The 24,345-nt window shown below is 58.4% G+C and overlaps 1 protein-coding gene across 2 annotated transcripts; it reads right to left on the bottom strand.

Moving 5' to 3' along the window:
• DUSP8 (dual specificity phosphatase 8) lies at window positions 1-24,110 on the bottom strand. 2 transcript variants are annotated; one of them, XM_036762230.1, is made up of 7 exons: window positions 24,046-24,110; window positions 12,860-13,153; window positions 10,848-10,986; window positions 4,642-4,808; window positions 3,764-3,923; window positions 3,371-3,494; window positions 1-2,947 (listed from the first exon to the last, which is right to left on the bottom strand). In XM_036762230.1, exons 2-7 carry the CDS (start codon window positions 13,088-13,090, stop codon window positions 1,930-1,932), a joined length of 1,839 nt encoding a protein of 612 aa, XP_036618125.1. In that variant the 5' UTR covers window positions 13,091-13,153; window positions 24,046-24,110; the 3' UTR covers window positions 1-1,929. The 2 variants fall into 2 exon arrangements, with proteins under 2 accessions (XP_036618125.1, XP_036618126.1); XM_036762231.1 differs by lacking the exon at window positions 24,046-24,110 and adding an exon at window positions 23,701-23,880.
• Window positions 24,111-24,345: the final 235 nt, after the last annotated feature.

Below are 24,345 nucleotides of genomic sequence, written 5' to 3'. Positions count from 1 at the left end.
GCAGGGGGTGGGGGAGGGCGACCAGCATGGAATTCACGCCAAGTCACTGAGAAACTCAAAGCAACAAAGACCAGGAGGCAAATTTACATCATAATTAATAATAATTAATAATAATAAATACTTAATTCTCTAATCCGTGGATTGCAAATACAACCCTGATAGCTTATCTTCTTACCTGGGAGCAAGAAAGAGGGGTGGGGGCAGGGCAGGGACAGTGACAAGGGGGAATGGAGGAAAGGAGGAGGATGGAGGGGAGGGATGAGCAGGAGAGCTGGGGCTGGCCCTCTGGGCTTCCCCACCCAACCTGACACTGCCCTCGCCACTGCCTGGGACCTAGGGAAGAAAGGGCTGGAGGAGGCCAGGCACTGGGAGCCTGGAGCCTGGCACCTCCGATGCCTCCTCAGCACAGCCCTGGCAATGAGAGAGCGAGGGAGGGAGGCAGGGTCGGGGGCCCAAGGCTGGAAGCCTCCTTGGAAGGGCACCATGAACCTTTGTTCCTTCCATGGTCTCAGGAGCCACCGAGGCCCCCAACCCCGAGGGACGCTGATTCAAACACAACAGCTGGAGAGGACACAGTTGGAGTTCAATCCACTCATTTTAGAGAGCAGGAAAACGGCTCGAGAGAGGAAGGGCCTTCCTTAAGGCCACACAGGGGGGTGGGGGCTGTCCCATACACTCCAATAGGGTGAGGGCAGATTTGGGGATGGGGCAAAGGCCAGAGCAGAGGGGACTGGAGAGGAGCAGAGAGACTGGGTGGGGAGATACAGACACCTACTGGCCCAGGAGGGAAGGAGGAATGGGTGAAACAGCCCAGAAGGCTGGGAAATTCCACAAGGGCTCCAGTCAGTGCGAGAACAGCTCTGCCCCCCAGCCCCGCCCCCCACTGTAACCCTGAGATCAGCCTTTCCTAAAGGCTGCTGGGGGGGGGGGGCAGCAGGGGCAGGGGGTGGGAGCTCACACACTCACCCCACACTCACTCATTCAGACAGATTCATTCACATTCACATACACACATACTAACAGCCCTGGTGACTCCAGGCTTCATGCAGGAAGGACCCTGGGGGGGCTCAGAAGTTACTCAATATGCTGGCTCTGTCTCTACCCCCCAAAGCCCTGTCACCTGGGCCCAGGGTTAATGCTCTGCCCAGGGCACCTGTGCGAGGGGATCAAGCCCCAGCACGCCGCCTTCCCACCCCAGAGCAAGAAGGGGTTGTGGCCCAGGGGCAGCCATCACCCCCTTCTCTTTCGTGCTGCCCCCTGGGACTCCTAAGAGCCCACTCGTCTCAGCCACAGGCCTTATCTCTGCTATAGCCTGACTGCAGAAAAGAAGAGGCCAGGAGGATTTAGGGGAGGGGGAGGGGGACCATAGGGGGAGGGCGGGAGGTTCCGCGGCTCAGTTTGTGGCAAAGATTTTTTTTCCTTTTTCCTTTTTTCTATGTAAAAAGTGCATGAAAGCAGTCTCTGTGGGTTGGGGGGGGCTGGGTCCCGTGTGCCTTCTGCCCCCAGGGTGCTACCAAAGGGAACCAGGTGGCGGCCTCATATTGCTTAGAAACGTGTGTTTCGATTTAAATACCGTATAGTAAAAACAGAGCTTCAAGAAGGCCCTGCGAGGGTGAGTCATTGCCAGAATGAACAGCTTCGATAAATAAAAAAGCCCCGGTTACACGTCCTGCCAGACTGGAGCAGGTGGCTGCTGTGGGGGAGGAGCAGCACAGCCAGGCCCCCTCCCACCCAGAGGCAGGGCACAGACACCTGACCAAGGGCGCCCAGGACCATCCAGGTGGGGGTTCAGGGGCCACAACAGAGGCTGTGACTCACTCCTCCAGGGGACGGGGTGCTCCGGGCACAGCCCGCCTGTCTCATAAATAACCCCTCCCCCCATGCCCACCCCCACCCCCTGGCTCCCCAGTCCCCCCCTGCCTGCAGCTGTCAGGACACCTCGATGATCTCCATGCTTCCCGAGAAGCTGGCCTGCTTGCTGATGTTGCCGAGCTCCTCCCTCGCCCGGCCCTCCACCATGCCCTCCTCAAACTCCATCTGACAGCTTCTCCGTTTAAAGGACTTCTCTGGCCCAGGGTCTTCATGCCAACTGTGCCTGGTGTCCCGGGGCTCTGCTCGGGGCTTGTTCCTCAGTCTCAGGTCCACACTGCCACTGCCCTGAAGGCCAGCCCGGCCAAAGGAGGCCGCTGGGAAGAGGGCCGGGGATGCCCCGCTGCCCCCAGCGCCCTCTGGGTTCAAGTACCAGGGCCCCTCGGGAGAAGGCGTCCCAGGGGAGTCCAGGGGCAAGGCCCAGCCTCCTGGACCAGGGCCAGGAAGGCCATGGACAGAGAGGCCCAGCCGGCTGTCCTCCCCTCCACTGGACACGGGCCCTGACTTAGGGGCAGCGCCAAAGTTCAGGCTGAGGCTGTGGCCTGGGGATGTGGCAGGATGCCTGTGTTTCCTCCTCAGCCGAGGCTTGACCTCGAGGGGCAGGTCGGCCCCGGGCCCCGGCCAGTCGGGACTCTCGGGGCTGGAGGACACTCCAGAGGGGCTGTCTAGCTTGCAGAGTTTGGGAGCCTCCCCAGGGTCGGGGGGGCCTGGGGCATCAGGCCGCCTGCTGGGGGCGTAAGCTGACTTAATGTCCAGGGAGAAGGAACGCTTGAGACGGTTGGTGTCCTGGATGCGCTCGGAGGACAAGTGGAGCCCGCGGAGGCCCTGTTGGAGGGCGCTGGCACACAGGGGCTTGGTGGGGGGTGCCAGGGGGCTGCCCTCCCCACCGGGCTCTGAGGTAGACGGTGGCGGCAGCAGCGGCTGGGTGGGGGGAGGCAGGGGCTCAGTCGGCCCCAGGGCTTCGGGCTCACCCTCAGCCTTCAGGGCCTTCAGCAGCTTCAGGCTGCGTTCATACTCCAGCAGCTGGCCCAGGAAGTTGAAGTTGGGTGAGATAGATGGGCGCCGATCCTTCACGAACCTGGGGAGGGCCATGCGGGATTGGCAAGGGCTTCCCCTGTGCTACACTGTGCCAGCCCCCCACCCCAGGGAGGTTCTGCAGGGCCCCTAAAGGAGCCCTGACCTCCCCCCCAGCCTGGGGCTGGATGGAGGAAGCTCAACTAAGCCAAGTCCACTTTACAGATAGAGAGACTGAGCCCCTGAAGGGATTCAGAACAGAGCCCAGATCTGAACCCTACCAGGGGCCCGGCTGGAGCAGATGTCCTGACTCCCAGCCACAAAGAAGGCTTATCGTCAGCATCAGGGTTAGGGCCGGGGCTCAAGTCAGGCCCTGGGGGGGTCAGCTGGGCACCAGGCCTCAGCCCTAGGAGGAACAGCGGCTCTGGGGCACCGACTACACTCCCCCCACCCAGTCCAGGTCCACTCGAGGAGCAGCAGGGGTCACCTGTAGGCGTCGTCCGAGGACATGCCCATGGTCTTCATGATGTAGGCAATGGCGATGGTGGCTGAACGGGAGATGCCCGCCAGGCAGTGTACGATCACTTGGCAGCTGGACAGCTTGGCCTTGTCTGGGGATGCCAGGGGAGAGAATGGCCCTCAGGGGGTGGGCCTAGAGCCCTCAGTCTCACCCTGGCCACCCCCCCCCGTCTCCCCCATCTCCCCTTCCTGTCCTGGATGTCCTGCCCCCCTCCTTTATCCCTCCCAGAGGCCCTGGCTGCCTCCCCTGCCCATTCCAGATGCCCTGCCCCCCCTCCCCACCCCCTTCCTGGACACCCTGGCCATCCCTCTCCCCTCCAAGCCCAAGCCCAGGATCCTCAGCCTCCCCCCACCCCCTTACCTATGAACTCAATGGACTTGTCCAGCCAAGGCAGCAGCTTTTCGCAGTAACTGTCATTCACAGGAATGCGCATGAAACGACTCTCACAGATGAAGTCTGGCTTCGGACAGGAGTTACTTGCATTAAGGACGTAGCTTATCCCATTTCGGGTCATCAGGTCCTGCACGGGCAGAGCTAAGGCTGAGGGGGGTCCAGAGACATCCCAGGAAGGGCTAGGGGAGAGGGCCCCTCGGAAGACCACAGCAACGCTCGGAGAGCATCGGCCCCTTGACTTACAGATGAGGAAACTGAGGCCCACAGTGGGGAATGGATGTGTCCAGTGCCATAGAGGAGGCACAAGGGGGTGGAAGCTGGGCTTCCTGGGAGCCAGGGCTCCAGAGGAACCCCCCCCCCCACCCCACCGCCCCCATCAGCAGGCAGCCTTGGAGGAGAGTGTGCCAGCTCCTCCTGGAGTCCCAGCAGCTGGCTTCAGCCCTCAATCACGCCACCCTGTGGGGGATAGGGGGGGACCTCACTGAATCCTCCCAGAAATGTCACTTTCCTGGGGCTGCTAGTCTGGGGGGCCAACACACCCCACTCTAATCCTGCTAGGGCACAGCACACAGATGACCAGGCTTGGAATCGAGCCTCAGGCACTGCATACTCTGGGCAAATTGCTCTGCCTCAGTTCATCGTCTGTAAAACGGGGATATTAATAGCACGCATCTCCCAGGGTTGTCATAAAAATCAGAGATAAACACGTCCACAGCTTCGAAAACCCCAAAGAGCTACAGGAATCCCAGCTATTGTTACTATCTATAACGATGATGACAGGCCACTGGCGGGCGGGGGTCCTGGCCTCTCTCCCACCCCCTGCAGTGGGAGGGGCCCATACCCACCTGGTTAAGAACATCCTTCTGGGAGCCCAGGTAAAGGTGAGGGAGGATTCGGGTCAGGGCCACACTGGCCACAGGCAGGCAGGGCTGGGAGAGGCTCATGGGCAGACTGGCTGCTGGTTTCCCCTCGCAGAGGCCAGGGAAGCAGGAGGAGAAGGTGGCAAAGCCTCCTGTGGATGGAAGGGCCGAGCAGTTAGTGGGGGTGGATGATGGGTGATGCCCTTTTCTGAGCCAGGGGCCCCTGTGCCAGTGGTGCCTGCCACTCTTCCCCCTAAGCTAACCCAGAACTTCCAGCTACTCTGGACAGGGCAGATTTATGGGCCTCACCCCACCCCGCCCACATCCCAGCCTGGCTAATTAGGGGGCAGCAGCATGCTTCAGAGTCTTGCCTAACAGAGCAGAAGTCACAGCAGCCAGGATGGCCAGGGCAGGATGAGGTACCGCTCACTAGCTAGTGCTGCTCTAGGGCTGGCTATGCCCTTGTCCCGGCCACCCCAGGGAGAAGGAATTGGGGGAGGCACAGAGAGAAACTCCTCCTCTCCCTTGCTCCCAGCCCTTTTCCCCGCCCCAATCTATTCTGGCTTTCCCTCCCTGTCTGAGGGCCTTTGCCAGGGCTGTGAGGGTCAGATGCCTAGGAGTACCCCCAGAGAATCACATCCCTGGCTGCAACTGGCCCTCCAGCACAGGTGTGTGTGGGCTCTGGTTACCCAGTCCCTGCCCCCCCATCCAGCCCTGGAGCCAGCTTAGGGCACGCAGCCCCGGGCCCAGGGAAGGGCATGCACACCAGGGTGACGAGGCCAGTCAGCATCTCCTTTCCATGTGTGTAGAGAGCACGTTAATGGAGACACCTCCTGAACTGGAAGCCCAGGGGGCTCTTCTCCTGGTCAGGTCCAGCCAACATTGAAGATAAGTCTGTGACCTGTCAGGGCCTCTGTGTGTGTGTGCACGTGCATGCGTGCATGCGCGCGTGTTGGGGGGGAGTCTGACAAGGGCACAAGGAGGGAGACACAAAGTCACAGACACAAAGTCTATAAAAATTCTGACCTAGCAGGCAGCCTCCTGCCCACTGTGGGCCTATTTCATTTTCTGTAAAAGGTCAGCCCACCCATCCCCAGGGGGCCCACAAACAACGGTGCACATGCCTGGCACCCCCCACATTGGAGCCTCACATCAGCCCGGAGGTGAGGGCACTGATGAGTCCCCATCCCACAGCCAAGGGCCTCCGACCGACAGAGTGAGAAGCCACAGCTAAGAGGCTGCTTGTGGGGCTGGGGGGACAGGGGGAGTCAAGGGCCTGAAGGGGCACATGGTTCTGTGCACAGCCAGTGTGGAAGTTTGCTTTGCCAGAGTTACGTACACTGGCTACAAGACTTTTCTTCTTTCTCTCTTTCTCTGGGGAGGATGAGAGGGAAAGAGAACAAACTCTTGTTCACTGAAAATGAATAAGGAAATGCATTGTATCGAAACACGGGCTGTAGAATAATTCTTTTCCTGGACCCCATCAAAAGAACCAGCACCCAAGCAGAGCAGGCCTTGGAGGAAGGAAGGGCAGGTAGGCTGTCCCAAGCCCAGGCTTTGTGAGACACGGGAAGGGCTGGTCCAGGGCAATACCTGGACAGGGGGGCCGATGTGGGACCCAGTGGGGTGGACGCTGGACGAGAAGTATAGGGGGAGGGAAAGGCAAGGACAACTCTGAGGTTGCCAGCCCGGGGGGACTGGAAGTAGGGGGTGCCCCCAACAGACAAGGGAGTTGGCACAGCCAACATTGAGCTCATTCTCTCCCCAGCTTCCCAAAGGGCAGGGGTGGGGGGGCATGGCACTTGGCTGGGACAGCCCCCAGCCAATGAGGCATATGGGGGAAGCAGACATCATGGTCTCTGGGGGGCTTTCCCCAGGCTGCAGTGGGAGGCAGGACACTCTGGGGAGGAAGAAGAAGGAAGAGGAAATATTTTCAATTCCTGACGGCCTCAGCCTGGAAGGAAGGGATCCAGCCCTGGTGGAAGCCAGGAAGTCAGTCCCTTACTCAGAGCCTTCCTGGGATCCTGGCTCAAGGCTTGACTCTCAACAGGAGGGGCCGGGAGAGGGTCTAACACTTAGGAGGGTGTGAGAGCTGTCTTGGAAGGACTGTCATAAGGAAGGGCTGACTTGGGCTTAGTGTCAGGGGCCAAATTGGGCACAGTGAGCAAGAGTTTCAAGAGAAAGCTTTAGGCCAGACAGGCATCTCTAACCCTAGAGGTGTGTGGCAGAAGCAGGACCCCCGCTTGACAAGCACAGGGGATGGGGCAGGTGGAGGCCTGGAAACTCTCCTGAAGGCCTGAGACCAGATTCCCTCCTCCTGGGAGCTGACCCCTGATCTGCACCTTGTGGGGCTAGTGGGGCTCCCAGAGCTGTAGGGCAGCCCAGGATCATGGGGGCCCAGCTGCCCGGGCCAGAAGAATCCTGCAAAAGCAGATTTGATCCCACAATCCTCCTGGCCCCAGGGAAAAGCCAGCAGCAACGCCCCACCTTCTAAAGCATAGGGCAGCCTGACCTTCAAGGCTCCATTGCCTCCCAGAGGCCCTTCCTTCTCACCCTACTGGACAGCTCCATTTCCTGAGGCCTCCCCAATGCCTTTCCACTTGCAGAGCTTTGCTCATGGGCCTGGAATGCCCCAGCCTGCCACCATCCAGTCCCTCGACCCCAGCCAGCTGGGAGCTGAGCTTATGGCTCAGGCTTCCCTTCCCTCTTCCCTGGGAAGCCTGCCTTGACTCCCCTCTGCAAACCTCACGGCCCTGTCTGAGGTCCACCCTCAGACCTGGGCTATCCTCAGGCTCTCTTAGGAAGAAGGGGTATGTGTATGGTGTGGCGTGGGGTGCATGTATGGTGTGGGGGTATGGGTGCCTCTGTGTGTGTGTGTGTGTGTTCTCATACACATACCCCACACCACAACACACACACACACACACACACACACACACACACACACACACACACACTCCTGGGGACAAGAGGACACGTTCTAAGTAAAGAGAGGCGTGTCATACTGGCAGCTGCCAGGCACTGACCACAGCAGGAAGCTATGCAGGTCAGAGCCCTGGCCCACTCCCTTCCCCTTCCCACAGCTAGCCTCCGCCAGAGCCCCAGCAGCACCCCCAGTCATGCTGTGTATGTGTGGGCACATGTGTGCCCACCCATGCCCAGGGACTCAGAGATGTCTTCCTGAGGAAAGGGGGCTGAGGAGATTGCCTTGGAACTGGGCAAGCTGGAAGTGTTCCCTTCTCAGCTCCTGAGAAGGCACTGCCTGCCTATGCCCCCCCTGCTTCGGGCCTCTGGCAGGCAGGCCCACATCGCCCCCTCCCCTGTGTGCAACCCGCCCCACACCCACCTCCTCGGTGCTCCCTACGTTCCTTCTGCCTCCAAGGGCCCTGGCCCACCTCCAGCAGCGGGGGGCTTTGGGTGGGTGCTAGCACGGTCCCAGGGCACCCAGGTATTGACCTTTCCGGCAGCCACCTCCCACCTGCCTGCCATGGGCTAAGCCGAACAGGAGCCTGGCAGGTCCCAGGATGTCCACCAGCACCACACTGGCCAGCCCCAGTGAGCTCAAGGCTGCCTGGGCAGCGGAGAGGAAAGAAGTCTGCCTAGCTAACGTGTCAGGCATGCAGCCCCACATTCCTTACTCAGCACACAGACTGCAGCAGGGCCTCCCATGGTCCTGGGACCCTGAGCCAGCTTAAAGGGACAGAGCCTCCTTTGCTGCTGGCATTTCTAGAACCACGGAGGCTCAGGGCTGATCCCCTGGGTGCCGGGGGCTGTGGAGCCCAAGCCCCCGTAATGGCTCTCCCTCTCCCCTCTGCCTTACAGCTCTGAGGCTCCCAGCTGCCCCCAATGGCCCTTGCTTTACAGTTTTCCCTGAAACCCATCAAGAACGGTCCTGTTGGACCACACTCCCTCCCTCCCTCGCTGGGCAGGGAGAAGCCGCATCTCCCACGCTGGGCAAAGGCTGCCCTGCATGTCAGGGGCTCTCCTGCTGGCTGTGGGCTAGGCAGGAGGACTGAGCTGCCCCTCATGCTCTGGGGTCATTCTGCATGGTCTCGGGACCTATCCTTCTAGGCTGTGTCTGGCACACCACCATCGAGTCCTGTCTGACTCTGTGACCCCACTGGGGGTTTTCTTGGCAGACATACTGGAGCGGTTTGCCATTTCCTTCTCCAGCTCACTTGACAGATGATGAAACTGAGGCCAGCAGGGCGAAGTGACTTGTCCAGGGTTACCCAGCTACTAAGTGTCTGAGGCTGGATTTGAACTCACGAGATTGAAGTCAGCCTGACTCCAGGCCAGATGCTCTGTGCACTATGGCGCCACCTTGTGGCCTCACCTGGCATAGAGGAAGTACTTAACAAATGCTAGTTAAGGTTAAGTGGATTCAGCCTTGGAACCAATCAATCCAGTGGCACCCTGTCACCTCCTCTGTTTCCTGACTCCAGGCATTTGTCCTGGCTTCCTTCAGGACTCGCGCCCAAGAACACTTTCTCTGGGGGCCTTTCTGAGTCTTCCCCCCCACCCCCGCCCCAAATGCTTTCCCTTTTCCCCTCTACATGGTGTGTCCCTCATTTCTGGAGTTGTCTTGCCTGGTGGACTGGGAGCTCCTGGAGGCCAGGACCCATGATGCTGCCCACTTTGTATCCCGGTGCCTGGCACACAATAGGTGATTAATAAATGCCTGTGAACTGACTGGTCAATGGCAGCCCTAGAGGAGGTCTCCAGCAGAGTGCCCCAGGGCTCTGGGCTCGGCCCTGGGCTACTTTTTTCAATGACTAGTTTGATGACCTAGACAGTATCCCAGCTCTCCAAGGGCCAGGGCTCCAAAAGGTTAGAACAGATATCTCCCGTGGGCCCACTCAAGTGAGGTGTCTATACTGGGGATAAACATGAAGGCTCCAACTTGGACTCATGAGTCCAAGGCTGGGGGGGAGAGGCAGGGGAGGGGCATGGCAGGGTGCCTGTGGCGGGGGAGGGGCATGGCAGGGTGCCTGTGGGGGGGGAGGGGCATGGCGGGGGCATGGCAGGTGCCTGGGCGGGGGGAGACACAGCAACCCCTAGCCTTAACCCTGGAAACTGTCCTCAAGTATCTGAAGGGGTACTGTCTCATGAAGGGCTTCCCAACAACCCTGGGGGGATGGGTACTATTATCCCCATTTTACAAAGGAGGAAACTGAGGCAAACAGAGGTCAGGGTCATACAGCTAGGAAAGACTGGAGGTGGATCTTCCTGACTCCAGGCCCAGCACTCCATTCACTGGGCCACCAAGCTGCCTCTTAGACACAAGAGGGTTGTGCCCCTCCAAGGCCCACTGCCCCCCTCCCTTCCCCAGGCTTCCAGGCCTGACCCCAAGCTGAGCCTGCAGGCTGCTTCCCCTGGGATCCCGGGTTCAGATGATGCAGGCAAGGATGATTCCGTAGCCCCAGGCCAATGCTGGCTCCATTCGACTCCAAGGAGCCTGGCATGTTGGGTACGGCAGTATGGGCTGCTCCCACAGCCTGCCAGGGCTATTTACACCAAGGGGTGGAAAGGGGGGGGTGAGGCATCGGGAGGGGGCTGCAGTCCCCTCTGCCCTTCAGCAGCCCCAGGGAAGTGCTGGGCTCAGAACAAGAGGACACGATGCACCCGACTCTAGGGATTGAGGTGGGGGTGTTGCCAAGCTGTGGCACAAGGTACCCCTCTTCCCCAAGACTTGCCACCTCAAATGGCCCTGAGGCAGAAGGACCAGGACGACAGGGAAACAGATGAGAAGGGCCTGGCAGCTGCTCCCCTACTCTTGTGCACACAATAGGTGTCCAATAAATGTTTGTTAAGTGAACAAAGTAATCTCTGGTGGCGGGAGACAAGATCACACCTGCTGACACCCATCTGCCTGGGCTTCTAGCTTCCTGGGTGGAGTTCCAGGGCTCCCCTCACTCACTTCCAGGCACACAGGCCCAGGGCTTCTTTTCTCTTCTGCCCCTAAATGACAGAGGCCCCTCACAGGCAGAGAATGTGCCTCCCCACTCTGGGCCTCAGTTTCCTCCCTGGAAAGCCATCACAAAAGAGCTTTGGAGGAAAGTGACCCACTGGGCCCAAGAAACAAGAGCCAGGACCCCAGTCAGGGTCTGCTGACCCCTCAGGCTGAGCCAAGGCTCTGAGGGCGGGCAGAGACTTAGCATGGCAACAGACACCCTCCCACTCCCTCTTACCTGTGAGGATGGAGACGCTGTGGAAGCAGCCATCCAGCTTGCTGAGCAGGATGGAGAGGAAACTGTCAGCGGCCAGGACGCTGGCATCACGGGTGCTCTGGTCATAAACTACCACGTCCTGCCTCTCCTCGGCTTCCACCTGAGGGTGGAGAAAGGAGCTGCAGTGAGGGCCCAATGCCCTCGGGTCCCCTGCCTGCCCCCACAGAGCTCCTCTTCCCCCAAGATGTGAAGGTACCTCTGGCCTGGGGGAGGCCCCCATGGCCAGAAGCCTGGAAACCTGGCTTTGGTACAGCACAGTCTGCCCCTGGGCCCCAGGATTCTCCACTCCTATTCAGTCACCAGTGGGAGAATGAGCTGGCCCAGCCTATCTATGTCAAGAGGGAGAAGGCCCAGGCAGGACAATGCAGGGCTGACGTCGCCATTCCAGCCATCTGGTCCTTTGGAGTCCCTCCCCAAAGCAGCCCTCTCTTTCTTTTGGGTGGACTATGCACATACAGATTTATGTGTGGGTACAAACGTGTATATACAGATCACCCAGCTGGTATCTGGGTGCCTGGGGCTGAGGAGCCAGGGGGATCTACAGCGGAGGAAGCCTAGGGGCCAGATTCTAGCTTCTCTCCTCCCTCAGATTTCCCCTAACCACTCCCCTTTCCCCCACAAACATAGGACCTCACGCCTAGGCTCCTTGGGGTTGGAATTGGACAAGGTATGACCTTTGCTGGCTCTCAACTGACAAATAGGGAGGCTCAGGATGTGCCTGAGGCCCTCCCTCTTGGGTAGCCTTTGGCTGGCTCTGGCTCCAGTGCTGCCTGACTCTCAGACCTAAGGAGCAAGGCCCCTGTGGCCAGAGAGGCTCTGCTAATAGAGAGAGCTGTGCGCCAGCCCCCATGGGGCTGAGGAGAGCTCAGCTGGGTGATTTCTTCATGGGTATAACCCTCTGAAGGCAGGAGAAACTGTAGGACATAGAGGGAGAGGACCTGCTACACCTGCAGCTGGGTCTGAGGCCCCTAAGGCAGGTGTGCCCCACCCCCCTGGGCTGACCTCAAGGCAGAAGGTTACTCCAGGACAGAGCCAGGGCTATGGGACAGGACCCCTCCCCAAAGCAGGGTGAGGTCATTGGAAGCCAATGAAAGCCCACTGCAAGGGTAGGAGGCGGGAGGTGGCAGATGGCCCCAGCTGGTGGCTGGTGGATCAGGAATGGTTCCCTAGCTTTTCCAGGCCATAGGCCTCTCCTCTGGTCTCAGCCCAGTCTTGGGTCCTGCCCTATCCCTGATCCACCACTGAGACTCCATTCCTGCCCTCTCTGGTGCCTCCCTTCCAGTACATAGGCTGTATGCCCCCAGGCTCAGGGCTATCCCAGCTTTCCCCCTGAGCTGCCCAGTCTCAGCAGAAACGGAAAGGGGACAGGGCTTCTAAGGACTACTCTAAGGGGCCAGGGAGGACAAGGCCTCTGGGGGAAGGGTGCTTCCGGGCTAGCCCTGGCCAACAGCTCCTCCTTACTGAGAGGCTCAGGCTTCTAGGGTAGGGGTGGGGGGTGGGTTTCAGGTAGAGGCAGGCCTTCCTCAAGTCTAGCAGAACTGTCTGCCTCCAGAGGCCTGCCCTGCAGGCATCAGCCCTTCCTGAGAGTGGCATCAGAAGGAAGGACAGAGGCCTCTGTACACAGAGCTGTGGCTCTTGGAGGAGCTGAAGCCGAGGCCAAACCTCAAGTCCAAGGTCACCCAGTGAACTCTGAGGACCAAGCCAGGAGGCGTGGCGCGAATACATAGGACTGAGGAGCCCATGGCCCAGGTTTTCCGCTAACTGAGGAGCTGGGGGATGTCACTCAGGCTCGGTTTCCCCACCTGTCAAATGGATGGTTGGACCCCCCATTCACATCCTGTGACCTGGCCGCGGCTCACTGTCCCTTGCCCCCTCTGAGCAAGTTTCCCCCTGTGTCACATGCTTAATGGTCAAGGCCGGCTGCTTCTGACATTTCGGGCCTGGTGAGAAGCCTAGCAGGGAGAGCCACCTACCTTCATCCTGGACGCTGGCTGGATGAGCTCCGCGATGGACACTTTGTCTTGCTGAAGCCTCCTCTTAACCAGCTTGGAGCAGCAGATGTTGACAGAGCTGAGGACGTGTCCACTGTTGTACTCCACAAAGGAGCGGCTATCGATGACCAGGGGCCCCCCAGCTCCCCGGCGCAGGAGGCTAGCCAGCTTCTTGGCATCCATGACTTTCCGAGGGAGCCGGTCCCCAGCCATGCTGCTGCTGGGGTGTGGGCGAGGGGTGGCTAGAGGCCAGGGTGGCTGCGCATGGTGCCAGACCTGCAGAGAGGGGCAAGAGGGAGCCGTCAGCAGCTGGCTTTGGGGCTCGTGCTGGGGCCAGAGGCGGCTCTTATCTCCACCACAGCACCCTGGGGAGCTGCCTGCAGGATTTCGGAGGATTTCCTGAGCCAGAGACCAGGGGGAGGAGGCTGATGGCAGTGTGGAGAGGACTGGCTAATCACCTGGTGAGGTGGGGAGACTGATCTCTGACCAGAGGCCTGGGAAGAGCCCAAGTTGCTCCTGTGGGGAGGGGATAAGCTGTCCTGTCTCTCCACCCCTCAGTTCCGCCCATAAACCTGGGGGTAGGGGCAGGAAACGAGGTCAACCTGCCCCCCCCCCCCCCAAGCCCAGGCCTTTGACTCGGGAGATCTACAGTCTGCTGGCAATTTAATCTGTAATCTTCCTAGGGGGGCCAGGCTTGGGGCATTAGCATAAACCTCTAATACTCAATCCTCAACCTGGATGGCCAGGAGCAGACCCAGGGAGGTTTCTGCCTGGGAGAAGGGCCAGTGGGCGTGCCCCAAGGTACCCGTCCATGCTGATCCAGGAGACTTCTTCCCCAAAGCTCAGCAAGGTTGGTGGGCCTTGGAGAGTCCAGGAATGCCTGCGGTTCCTCTGCCTGATTCACCCACTGAGACTGTGGCCAAGATCAGCACAGCCACCTGGCTCACCACGCAGACCATCAGAGCCAGTGTGTGTATGAGCGCCACGCTGAGTCGGCTATCTTTGGGGCTTGTGCCCAGCAAACGTGCATCTGATCTCACTTGCTCTCTGTCTGTCTCTCTCTATCCACCCCCCCCCCCCACTCTCTCTGTCTCACACACACAGACACACACAATTGTCGGGGGGCGGGGGTGGGGGGTGGGCGGGCATGCAGGCAGCACCCAAAGCCAGGACACTCTTGCAGGAGGCCATCCTGCCATACCCCAAAGAAAGGCAAAGGTTTTAGAAGCAGAAGGGAGGGGAAAGGGCACCCCGGGCCTAGAAGAGCCAGCACCAAGGCATGGAGATGGAAGCTGGAGCTGGAGACAAGGTGAGAGAAGGCACCAAAGGGCAGCCGGGTAGTGGGTGGGGCCAGGCCTGCACAGCCGCCCCCGTGGCACAGAAACTGCCTTGGGACTGGTTTCCTCATCTGTAAAGTAGAGGCCATATGCACCTCTGACATTAGCACTTGTGTGGTCGAGGCCAAGGCACTCCAGTGATCTCTGCCTCAGCTCCTTCATTTATAAACTGGGGAGACAGACAATGGGCAGAAGATGGCAGGGAAGTAGAGAATGGCATGGCTGAGCACAACAGGGGTGACAAGGCAGCCCGACAAGGCCAGGTGGTGCTTTAGGAAGGTCACTCTGAGTGTGAGATGGCCTGTAGAGGGCAAGCAGCTCCCCCTTCCCCCAGCAGCTCTGTCCAGGTGTGAGGTGATGAGGACATGGAGAGGGGGAAGGAGGGGAAGAGCATAGGGCGCAGGAGATAAAGACACGTGCCACATAAATGCTCATTCTCTTCCTCTTCCCTACAGAGACAAACAGACAGACAGAGACAGAGAGAGAGATTTGGCAAATTAATGGATATGGGCTGGGAGGCATTCACTCAACAAACATTTATTAAGCACCTGACCAGACAGTTCCTGCCCTCAAGGGGCTTCTCTTCCACTATTCACAGAAAGGTCAATGCAAAACTTAGATTGTCTCCTCCCAAGACTGGCGGAGAAATGAGAGAAAATGCTGGATTGGTGGCATCAGGGATTGGCTCAGAAGAGCAGGTAGCATTCTGGGAAGTGCAGGCATGGAGCACAGGCTATACAGAAGGTCAGGTGGTGTCTAAGGGGCCTTCCAGATCTCCCTTCAACATCACCGTAAAAGTGCACATTTATATGGTGTCTACTATGTGCCAAGAACTGTGCTGCTAAGTGCCTTACAAATATTTTAGTGGATCCTCAGAGATGGGAGCAGATGTGGGCTCACTCCCCTCCCCCCTCCCCAGGAATCATAAATTCTCAGAGCTGGGCAAGGCCAGTGCGCCCACTACAGGATGGAGAGCTCACTTATCACAAGGCAGCTCATTCTGGGGTGTGGATAGTTCTGGCACTGAGGTCTCTTCCCCATGAAGCCCGACCAGTGGGGAGTCCCGGGATCCTCTGAGAGGGCTCTCCTCCGAGATCACTTGGTCTAATCACCCCATTTTAGAGAGGAAGAAAGGGAGGCCCAAAAGGAGACAGACAGGATTCTGGCAAGACAACAGAGTAGAAGGAGATGGGCACCGGGAAACAGGAGAGCCCTGAGTTCACATTCTAGCTCTGACTCTTCCTGGCTTAGCTAGGACCCTGGGATAAGCAAGTCAATCAGAAAACGTCTTAAATACCTACTGAGGGCCAGGCACGGTGCCAAGCCCTTCGGACACAAAGAGAAGCCCTCAAGGAGCTCACAAAGTAATGGGGGTGGGAGAGAGAGAAAGTAGATCTTCATTTGGAAACCAAAAGAAAATTTAAAAACCAAAACAACAAACACCTCTGCCTTCAGGCTTGGTTAATCTCAACTCTCAAACACCTTCTCTCCACCCCAGCCCCCTCCCCCCCCAGGAAGTGCTAGCTCTTAGCACTTCTGGATCATTTTCATGCCAATGATTCCCAGATCAATACAGCCAGCCCTCCATGACCTCCTGAACCTGGGCAGCCCCAACAACTCCCAGCTGGCCATTCCACCTGGAGGGCCCATATTATGGCCCAAATCAGACTGCCACCTATCCAGACCCTCTCAGTACTGGCACCACCAGCCCTCCAGGAACTCGACCTCGGAACTACCTGGGTCCTTCCCTCAGCTTCACCCAACACCCCAGCAGGTGCCAGACTGGTCGAGTCACCACGCTCTCTGGCTCCTTTCATGGCCACCCTCCTAGGTCAGACATCTATTCCCTCTTCCCTGCATGAGAGGGAAGAGCCTCCTCACTGGTCTGCACCTTACACACAGCTGCCCCAAGTATCTACCGTGGCTCCCTCCGGCCTCTTAGTTTTATTCAAACACCTCGCCTTGGCCTGTGAAGCCTGTCATAATCTTGCACACACTGATGTTGCCAAGTTGATTTCATAGCCCTCCTTTCCACAGACCATGATCCACCTAAACAGGTCTGCTTCTGGTCCCCCAAACCTAGTTCCCTCATGCTAGGGATGCACTCTCTCCTGACCCACTGGGCCTCAGAGAACCCTGGCCGTCTTTCCTTAGCTGTACTCAGGTTTAGCATCTCCCAGAGGCCTCTGGGTGGGGTTAGCACTCTCCCCCACCCTACCCCCAGGCCCTTACCTCCCACTTTCTTGCAGGTTTACTAGCAAAATGCAGCAAGAGAATGAAGACCCTGGAGGGCAGGGGCCATTGTCCCTCCTCCAAGAGGATGGTAATCCTCCCCCTCCCCTCCCATTACCCATTCCCCCTTCCAGTAAGTCAAGTGCTTTACAAAACCTAGAACTCCTGTAGATTCCCACAGTTTTGAGGAGTCAGCACCCCTGGGATTGGAATCGGGAGTCTCTGACCAGGAGCCTAACTGGGGACTGTCCCTCTGAGCCTGCTCAGTCCTTGAAACCTCCAAGATGGCAGCCGTGCATCATGGAGTGCCCACCTTCGGACCTTGGTGCTATGAAAAGCTGGAGGTGACTTCTCTCAGTTTTCAGGCCTCTCCTGGTCTGTCATTAGTAAAGTGGAACACACAAGATCTGGAAGCAAAGGGTCTGGATTCAAATTCAGAATCTGTGACCCCTAAGGAAGTTCTGTAAAAAGAGGGGGCTCTAGGGCCCCTGAAGGTCCTGACCCCAAGTGACCCTGGGCTTGGGCCTTTAGGAGAGAGGGGAAAGCAGGCCCCCCTTCCCCCAAGCCCATGCTCCGCATCCCTCCGGCCCTCCAGTCTAGTCCCAAAGAACCTTTCCTGAGCCTATTAACCAGGATATAATTGTTATTTGCGGCCCAAGGGGACTCATTAGCAAGTTAGCACCTCAGTGGTTGCCATAGCAACAACAGCCGCAGAAACCTCCTCGTGACAGCGGGCTGGGGCTGCAGGGTGAGGCAGTACAGGGTCGAGATGGCAGATGCCTCCTCCACAGCCTCCTGCTGGACAGCTCCAGGGGGGGGGAGGCCCAGAGGCAAATCTTCTATCTCCAGCCCTCCCCTAAGCGACCTTCCAGATTCTGCCAAGGGCACCGGCCTCCTTCCAGGCACTGGGGTCTCCACTTCCCTCCCTCACCTATTGGGTTTCCACCCCAACGACCCATCTTGAATCTGTCTCTCTCCCCACAGCTACCGCTGGCACTGCAGCCTCCACATGGGCCTCCCTCCTAAAAGACCTTCGTTATTACCTTAGAGAATCCACCCTCCACCTGGCTGAAATGTAGATACTCCCAAATCACTGCCAGGACTAACCCTCTGCCTCCCCTGCTCAAGCTTCTCCAGGATCAAATCCAGATTCCTCTGGTTGCTGATGAGAGCCCTTTGGGATCCCGGCTGATGACTGGGATCTCTCCTCTTTCCATGTTCTCCATTGGGCCTGTGCGTTCCTTTCCTATCTGTACCAGAACCTTGGTCCCCACTCCCCCAATCTTGACTCTACAAAGCCCTGGCTCTAGAGGGCACTGCATTTCCTTCAGGAAGCCCTTCCTCATTCTCCAAGTCAGAAGCCGGCTTGTGTCTCCCATGGAGACACATGAATGTATGTGTAATTCTATGTCTCTCACCTGCATTTACTCATTAGTAGCATGTTGAGGGCAGGAGCAGGCTTCCTTTCCTATGTGAATGACCTGGTGCCCTGAAGGAGGACAGGAAGCCTAGAGCTCAGCCAAGCCTCCAACGCTTGAGACCTCCAGGGAGGAGAGCTCCCCACCTCTTCTGGCTGCCTCTTGGGCACAATTCTTGTGGTTAGGACAAGTTTTCTGACCTCAAGCCTAAATGGTCCTGTCTGGTACAACTCGGATAGCTCTGCCCATTGGAGCCAAGTACAGCCAGGCAGCCTGGGAGATGTCTGAGCCACAGCTTGACAGGCCAAGAGGGGCTGCACCTGATGACACTTGCCTAGAGTCTTGCAATGAGGGGGAAGGGAGAGAGATGCTGACACCCATGGACCTGCTCAAGCCACACCACAGAGGAGCCAGTTTGAAGGCCCAATCATTCAGAAGAGACATTTAAAAGTTTCACCGAGTCTCTGCTTAAGAACGTTCCATGGCTCCCCACTGCCTGGCTCCTCAGCCTGTCATTCAATTTGCTCCACTATTATGAGTGTTGATCAAGCACCTTGTGCTCCATGCTGGGGGTGCAAAGACAAAGTGCAGAAGAGCTCCAGACCTTGGGAAGTGACCGGAAACTTGGAGAGGAAGGAGGCACAGCCACAATGGCCATCACTGAGACTGGGGTTCGGGTCTGCCTCTGGCTGTGTGGCCCAGGGCACCTCTCCTAGAGCAAACTGTAGACTAACCCTGCATTGGTGGTGGAAGCCTCTTTACCCAGGAGGTTCTGGGGACAGTGAGGTCACCAAGCTGGTCCAAGGAAAGTCAATTCAGTAACTTGGGGAGGGGAGGGAGGGCTGGAGAAAACCAGGCCCCCGAGCTGAGGCTGGTGGGGAGCTCAGGGTGACAAGGAAGGGAATGGCCAGAGATGACTAATGTCAAGGCATGGGCAGGATGCGGAGGGAACGTCAAGGGGTGCTTTTCCCCCGCCTGTCCGTTCCATCATTCACCACTCCATCACCCAATGCCAGCAGCCTCCCAAACTGACTTCCCTGCCCCCAGCATCTTCTCAACCACAACCCATCCTGGATAGCCCTGAGTCCCAGCTCTAACAACCGCTAGCTGTAAGGCCCTGGATAAGCCAGGCACTGAACCATGCCGAGCCTGTTTCCTCTTCTGAAAAACAAGAAAAATCCTAGCTCCCTTTGCTTCTCACGGCTCTTTTGAGAAAAGTGCTCTGAAATCCTTGGCCTACCAGACCTTAGGGTCACTACTCTTGAGGGGAGCCCTCTGAAGGGGAAAAGCCACCCCACCCCAACCTGGACTGCTTACAAGGCCCACCCTCAGCAGTCTTGCCAGCCCCTCTTTCTCCACCTTTCAAGGGTGGGGGTCTCCTCCAGCCTCTTTCCTGGGCCTGTCCTGACCCTAGCCAGCCTTTGCTCCAGCCCTGCCTCCTCCAGGTAACCTTCTTCGATTGGGCCAATCCCTGCAGGGGCCCAGAGGACAGGGATTATTGGTGAGCAGAGGTCTTAGAGGTTTTGCCCTAAACAAAGGACTGAAGAGAAATGACTTGGCCAAGGTTACAAGCTGGAGACGCTACCACACCTCCCACTCTAACCACAAAATAGTGACTGATCCACCACACAGAAGGTGTCTCCTGGGAGGGGCCAAAGCCCCACACACCTCTCGGCCACAGAGGGCCTGGGAACAGTAACAGCAGTGCTTAAGTGCAAAGGCCCCAAGGCCCCTGGGGCAGAGATGCTGGGGACCAAGAATCAGCCCAAGAGGCCTTCCCCAGATGCCTGAGGCAGACAACAAAAGGGTAGCTGCCTCCTGATCTCTTTCCCAAGCACACAGACTCCTCCTTGACCCTCAGTCTGGATCCTGCCCTTGCAGGCAGGCATCCTGGGTGATGAGAGCACGCCCACTGTTCCCAGCCAGCCCCTCTCCCACTGCCTGCTTCCCGGTCAGAGCTAGGTGGCATCTTAGAGTTGGCTCATCTCTCACTTAAGAGAAGGGGAACCCGAGATCCAGAAAATATTTGTCCCTTGTCCAAGGTCAGTCACACAGTCATGAAGCCACAAAGCCACAATTCAACCTTATCCGGCGACCCCCAGGCCCAGGTGAAGGCTCACAAACACACTGTATGCGATAGCACCGTCTCCTGTGGGGCCAACCCAGCACTAACTGGAGATCAGACATCCACACAAATATGCATACACAAACACACACCTAGCATCTTTGCACACCTGGGGCCCTGCAGCCAAGGTCACAGTGAAGGGTGGGGCAGTGGCCAGAGCTGGGGGAGGGGGAACAGAAGGAAGGAAAGTGCCCTCCCCACTAATGCCCTGACTTTACACAGACCTTGACCTCACTAGGATACAGGAAGTCAGCCCAGGCCAGCCTTTCTCCTCCAAAGATGTGTTTAGCCTGGAAAAAGCTTTGTGGGGTGGGGTATGAAGATCATCTCCCAGTATCTAAAAGGCTCTAAAGGGGAGAAATGTGGGTGGGCTTGTCCTGCTCTGTTGAAGCCAGAACCAAGTTGCAGAAGGCAAATTTGGGGGTTTACTGTAAGGAGGAAGTTTCCCCCCTAAACAGAGCCATCTCCCTCCATAAATATATATGGGCAGGGATGGGTCTCACTTATATCTGTATCCAGCAAGCTACCTGGCACACAGTGGGTCCTTAGTAAGTCCTTGGTGAAATAAATTGTTCTCCAAAGATTTTGCTAGTGGGGTGAGGATGGAAGGTTGGGAGAGATGGGCCAAGATTCCATGATTCTTTAGTGGAATGTAGAGAGGAGGGCCAGCATGCCAGCAGGTTGGATTTAGGGAGCCGCTCAGGGATGGGACTTAGGAAAAGAGCCGCTTAGCTAGGCCAAAGGTACCTGGGATGCAGGCTAATTGGGGCAGTACTAGGAATGCTTGGAGATCTTCAGGAAGCAAGGACCCTCACCCCACCCTGACCCATTCATTTCTACAGCCCGTCCTTAGAAGGACAGAATTCAATCACTGGGAGAAGCAGAGAAAGAAGAAAGGCCCCCAGGATCCTCTTGTCCAATTTCTTCACTTTAGAGATGGGGAAACAGGCCCAAGGAGAAGGCACCTGGCCAAGATGAGCCAGCAATCTCCCTTGCCCCCTCTCCTAGGCAGGTCACCCCGGCTCTTCTTGCTCAGGTCCACCTCAAACCCCTCACCATGAAGGTGAAGCCAAGGTCTGTTAAGATGGACAATGACCTGGCATTGGTGACTCGATGACAAGCCCGGTCTCCTCATCTTCCTTCTGCTGCCTCCCATCCCTCTTCGGAGCAGCAGCCCCTCTTATCCCACAGGACCAGGGGAGGAGGCCAAGGTGTCTCTGCTCAAACTCTGCTCTTTACCCCAAAGGCCACTGGGAGCTGGAGAATCAAACTCAACTGAGTTCTAGCTGGGCTCCTTCCAAAGCTTATGACCCTGGGGCAAGGCATGAACAACTCCGGCTTCCTCTCCTCTAGAAGGGGCACCTTCCCAGATCCAGCAGGATAATGGGGGCCGTCACTGGGGCCTAGTTCTCCCATGAGCTAGATGGCAAATATTTATTCCCATTTTAATGATGTTATGATGACAATTATGTTATTTAATGGTATGAGAAGTCCCATTTTCCAGGTGGACCTCAGAAGTGAGATGACTTGCCAAGGTCACAGGGCTTCCAGACGTCAGAGTCTAGCCTCAAAGTGGTCCCTGGACCAGCCTGTCCAGCATTCTTGATGGCCCATGATGCCGCTGGGATGGAGGCAGCAATGAGCTGCCCAGAGGCCCCAAACCACTGCTTCCCACTATAGCCAAGCTAGTTTTACCTGGAAGGACGGAGGCCTGGGAGGCAGATGGTTTTCATTTTTGAAAGTGCCTAGCACATAGTAGGCATTTAATAAAGCTTATCGACTCAGCTCAGCTCCAAGCTGACTCAGCCAGATGCTCCCTCCCTCCTTTGCAGGCCCTTTAGGGGGCACCTGGTGGAGGCTGGGGCAGGACACCCTCCATCCTTCCACCTCTTTCCCTGGGCCCACTGCAGCCAGACCCAAAGATGGCCTTGCTCACTTCTGCAGGACAGGAAATCTGAGTGTAGGGCCAGGGCCCCTTCTCTGGAAAGCCTCTCACTGAGCCTTCCCTCTGCAGTTACCCCCAGTGGACCTGCCTAGCGCTTCTTTGCACATATGTGCCTGCATGTTGTCTCCCTCATTAGGCCAGCAGAGACCAGCTTTTGCCTAGGCTTCCTCTGCCTCTTCTCTGCTGAGGATTTCCCCTACCTTACCATCCTTATCCCAAAGAATCCTGGGTAGAAAGGAACCAAGCAGCAGCAGCCACTCAGTATTCAATCCTTTATTTCGACAGTAAATGTTTATGGAACACCTCTGGTCAGTGACTGGAGGGCCTTCCTGGAGCACTAGGCATGCTGAGGCTGCAGGTCCCAGCCTGGGATCCCTTAGCTTTCAGGGGCCTAGTACAGCAGAACCTAAACTCATTCCCTCCTGGAGGGACAATGGGAGGTGGGGGTGGGCAACAGGGGTGATGCTCTTCCCTCCTCTAGTCTCCTACTGCAAAGAGGAGGGGAGGCACCTATTGCCACTCTCCTTGTGGCTGGAGTTAGGAGATGCTCAGCCTCAGGAGGAGGGTCCTTGTGTGCTGGACATAAGCAAAGGCAGGGCATTGTGGGGGTCAGAGCACAGAGAGGGACCTGAAGAATATGGATACTTCTTGGGCCTGCCACCTAGGCGCCAGCCAGTGCAGGAAGAGAAAGAAAAGGAGGGAAGAGGAGAGGAGGGGAAGAGAGGGAAGGGGAGAAGGTGGGATGTGCAGCTTCCTTTCCCTTCCCCTCCTAGATGGGCCAGGCAGTTCTACAAGAAGGCTTTAGTGGTCTCCAGTCCGAAGGTCCCTTGTAGTAGGCTATGTATGTAGGGGTGGGGGGGGGGGGGGGGGGACTCTGTCCCTGCTTCCCTAGCCCCAAACCTCCCAAAGCTAATGGACACAGTCCAAGTTGGGTCCAGCCAGGCCTTCCCAGACTCACCCCACCCAACCTTCTGCATCGCCCAGCTCCCTTCCTCTTCTCCCCCACAGCTCATGGGAGCCCAGTAGACCGGCCAAGGGACTCAGGCTGCAGGGCCAGATTGAAATCTCCATCTCCCCACACTCCATCCTAGGTGGCTACAAGCATCGATCTACCTGGGGGCACCCAGCCAAGGCTCAGGAGGGGAGAAAGAGAGTGCCAAGGCAGGGAGATGATGCCCGCTGACTGACAGTGCCACCCCCAGCCCATCAAGAAGAGGACAGATATGGGAAAAAGGAAGGCTGGGCCGCAGCCCCCTCCCTGGTGCCAAGCTTAGACTGGCGCAGACAGGAAACCCAACGTGGGGGTGTGGGGGGGGAGGGGGCTCTGCGAACACAAAGGTGCGCTCCACTCCCTATACCCACATCACTGTCGCCGCCCGGGGAGGGGGGAGGGCGCTGGCCGTCTGGGTGGGCCAGAAGACCCTCCTCTCAGCCCCCCTACTGAATCCTCCTCCCTTGGCGGGCCTGTCGGGTGCACAGCCAAAGCTCGGGCCCGGGCCCCGGGGGAAGTGGGGGAAGGCAGCAGGGAAGGGGGACTGCACCTGGAGCCCCGCCCTGCTCTTGATCTTCAGCCCGCGGCGCCCCCTCCCCCCAGCCGAGCAGCTCACCTGCCCGGAGGCGCTACAGGGGGGGCCTGGGTGCAGAAAGACCGGCCAGTTTAGCCCCAGTTCTCAGCCCGGGCCCCGTCCGCGCGTCCTTCAGTCAGCCTAGGCTCGGCTGTCCCCCCGGCTAGCGCGAGTGGCTGCGGGAGGGATCCCCGCACTCACCTAGTGCGGCGGCCCCCGGGCCAGGCCCGGCTGCTCAGCCTCCGCTGCTGCTGCCGCCGCCGGGACAGGCCGGCCAAGGTCAAAAGGAGACCTGGGCGGCCGGGCAGCTCGGTGCGCAGCCCGCCCCGCCCCGCACCGCCCCGCACAGCCGCCGCGAGCGCCCCGGCCCCGTTCCTCTCCGCGCGCGCACCCCCGCCCCAGTCCAGCCTGGCGCTCACCGGCGCGCACCCACGCGCCCCCCGCCACGCACAGCCACGCGCCGCCCCTTCCCCCGCACCCCCGGGTGCCCACGGACCCACGGACGGACGGATGAGGCCGGGCCCCGACGGGCGTGCTTAGTCTTACCCGGGCTGCGGGGCTCCGGCTCTGGCTTGGGAAAGCTAGGACTGCGGCGGCCGCGGGGGGAGGGGGGACACAGGGGGAGGGGGGACGGGGAGGGAGGGGGAGAGCTTGGAGGATGAGGTCATGCCTAGAGAAAAAGGGCCCTGACGTCACCCGCAGCCAATCAGCGCGGGCGGCTCAGGGGCAGGTGACGTCAGCCTGCGAGCCAGCAAGAGAAAGAGAGGGAGAGAGTGAAGCAGCGAGCGAGGGAGAGAGCGAGCCGGGCACCCGGGAGTGAGGGGAGGGCTCGGGGTGCGAAGGGGA

This window comes from Trichosurus vulpecula, chromosome 6 (genome assembly GCF_011100635.1).
Source record: "Trichosurus vulpecula isolate mTriVul1 chromosome 6, mTriVul1.pri, whole genome shotgun sequence".
Taxonomy (NCBI): domain Eukaryota; kingdom Metazoa; phylum Chordata; class Mammalia; order Diprotodontia; family Phalangeridae; genus Trichosurus; species Trichosurus vulpecula.
The sequence above is the reverse complement of the archived record's forward strand: the minus strand, read 5'-3'. Positions and strand labels throughout refer to the sequence as shown.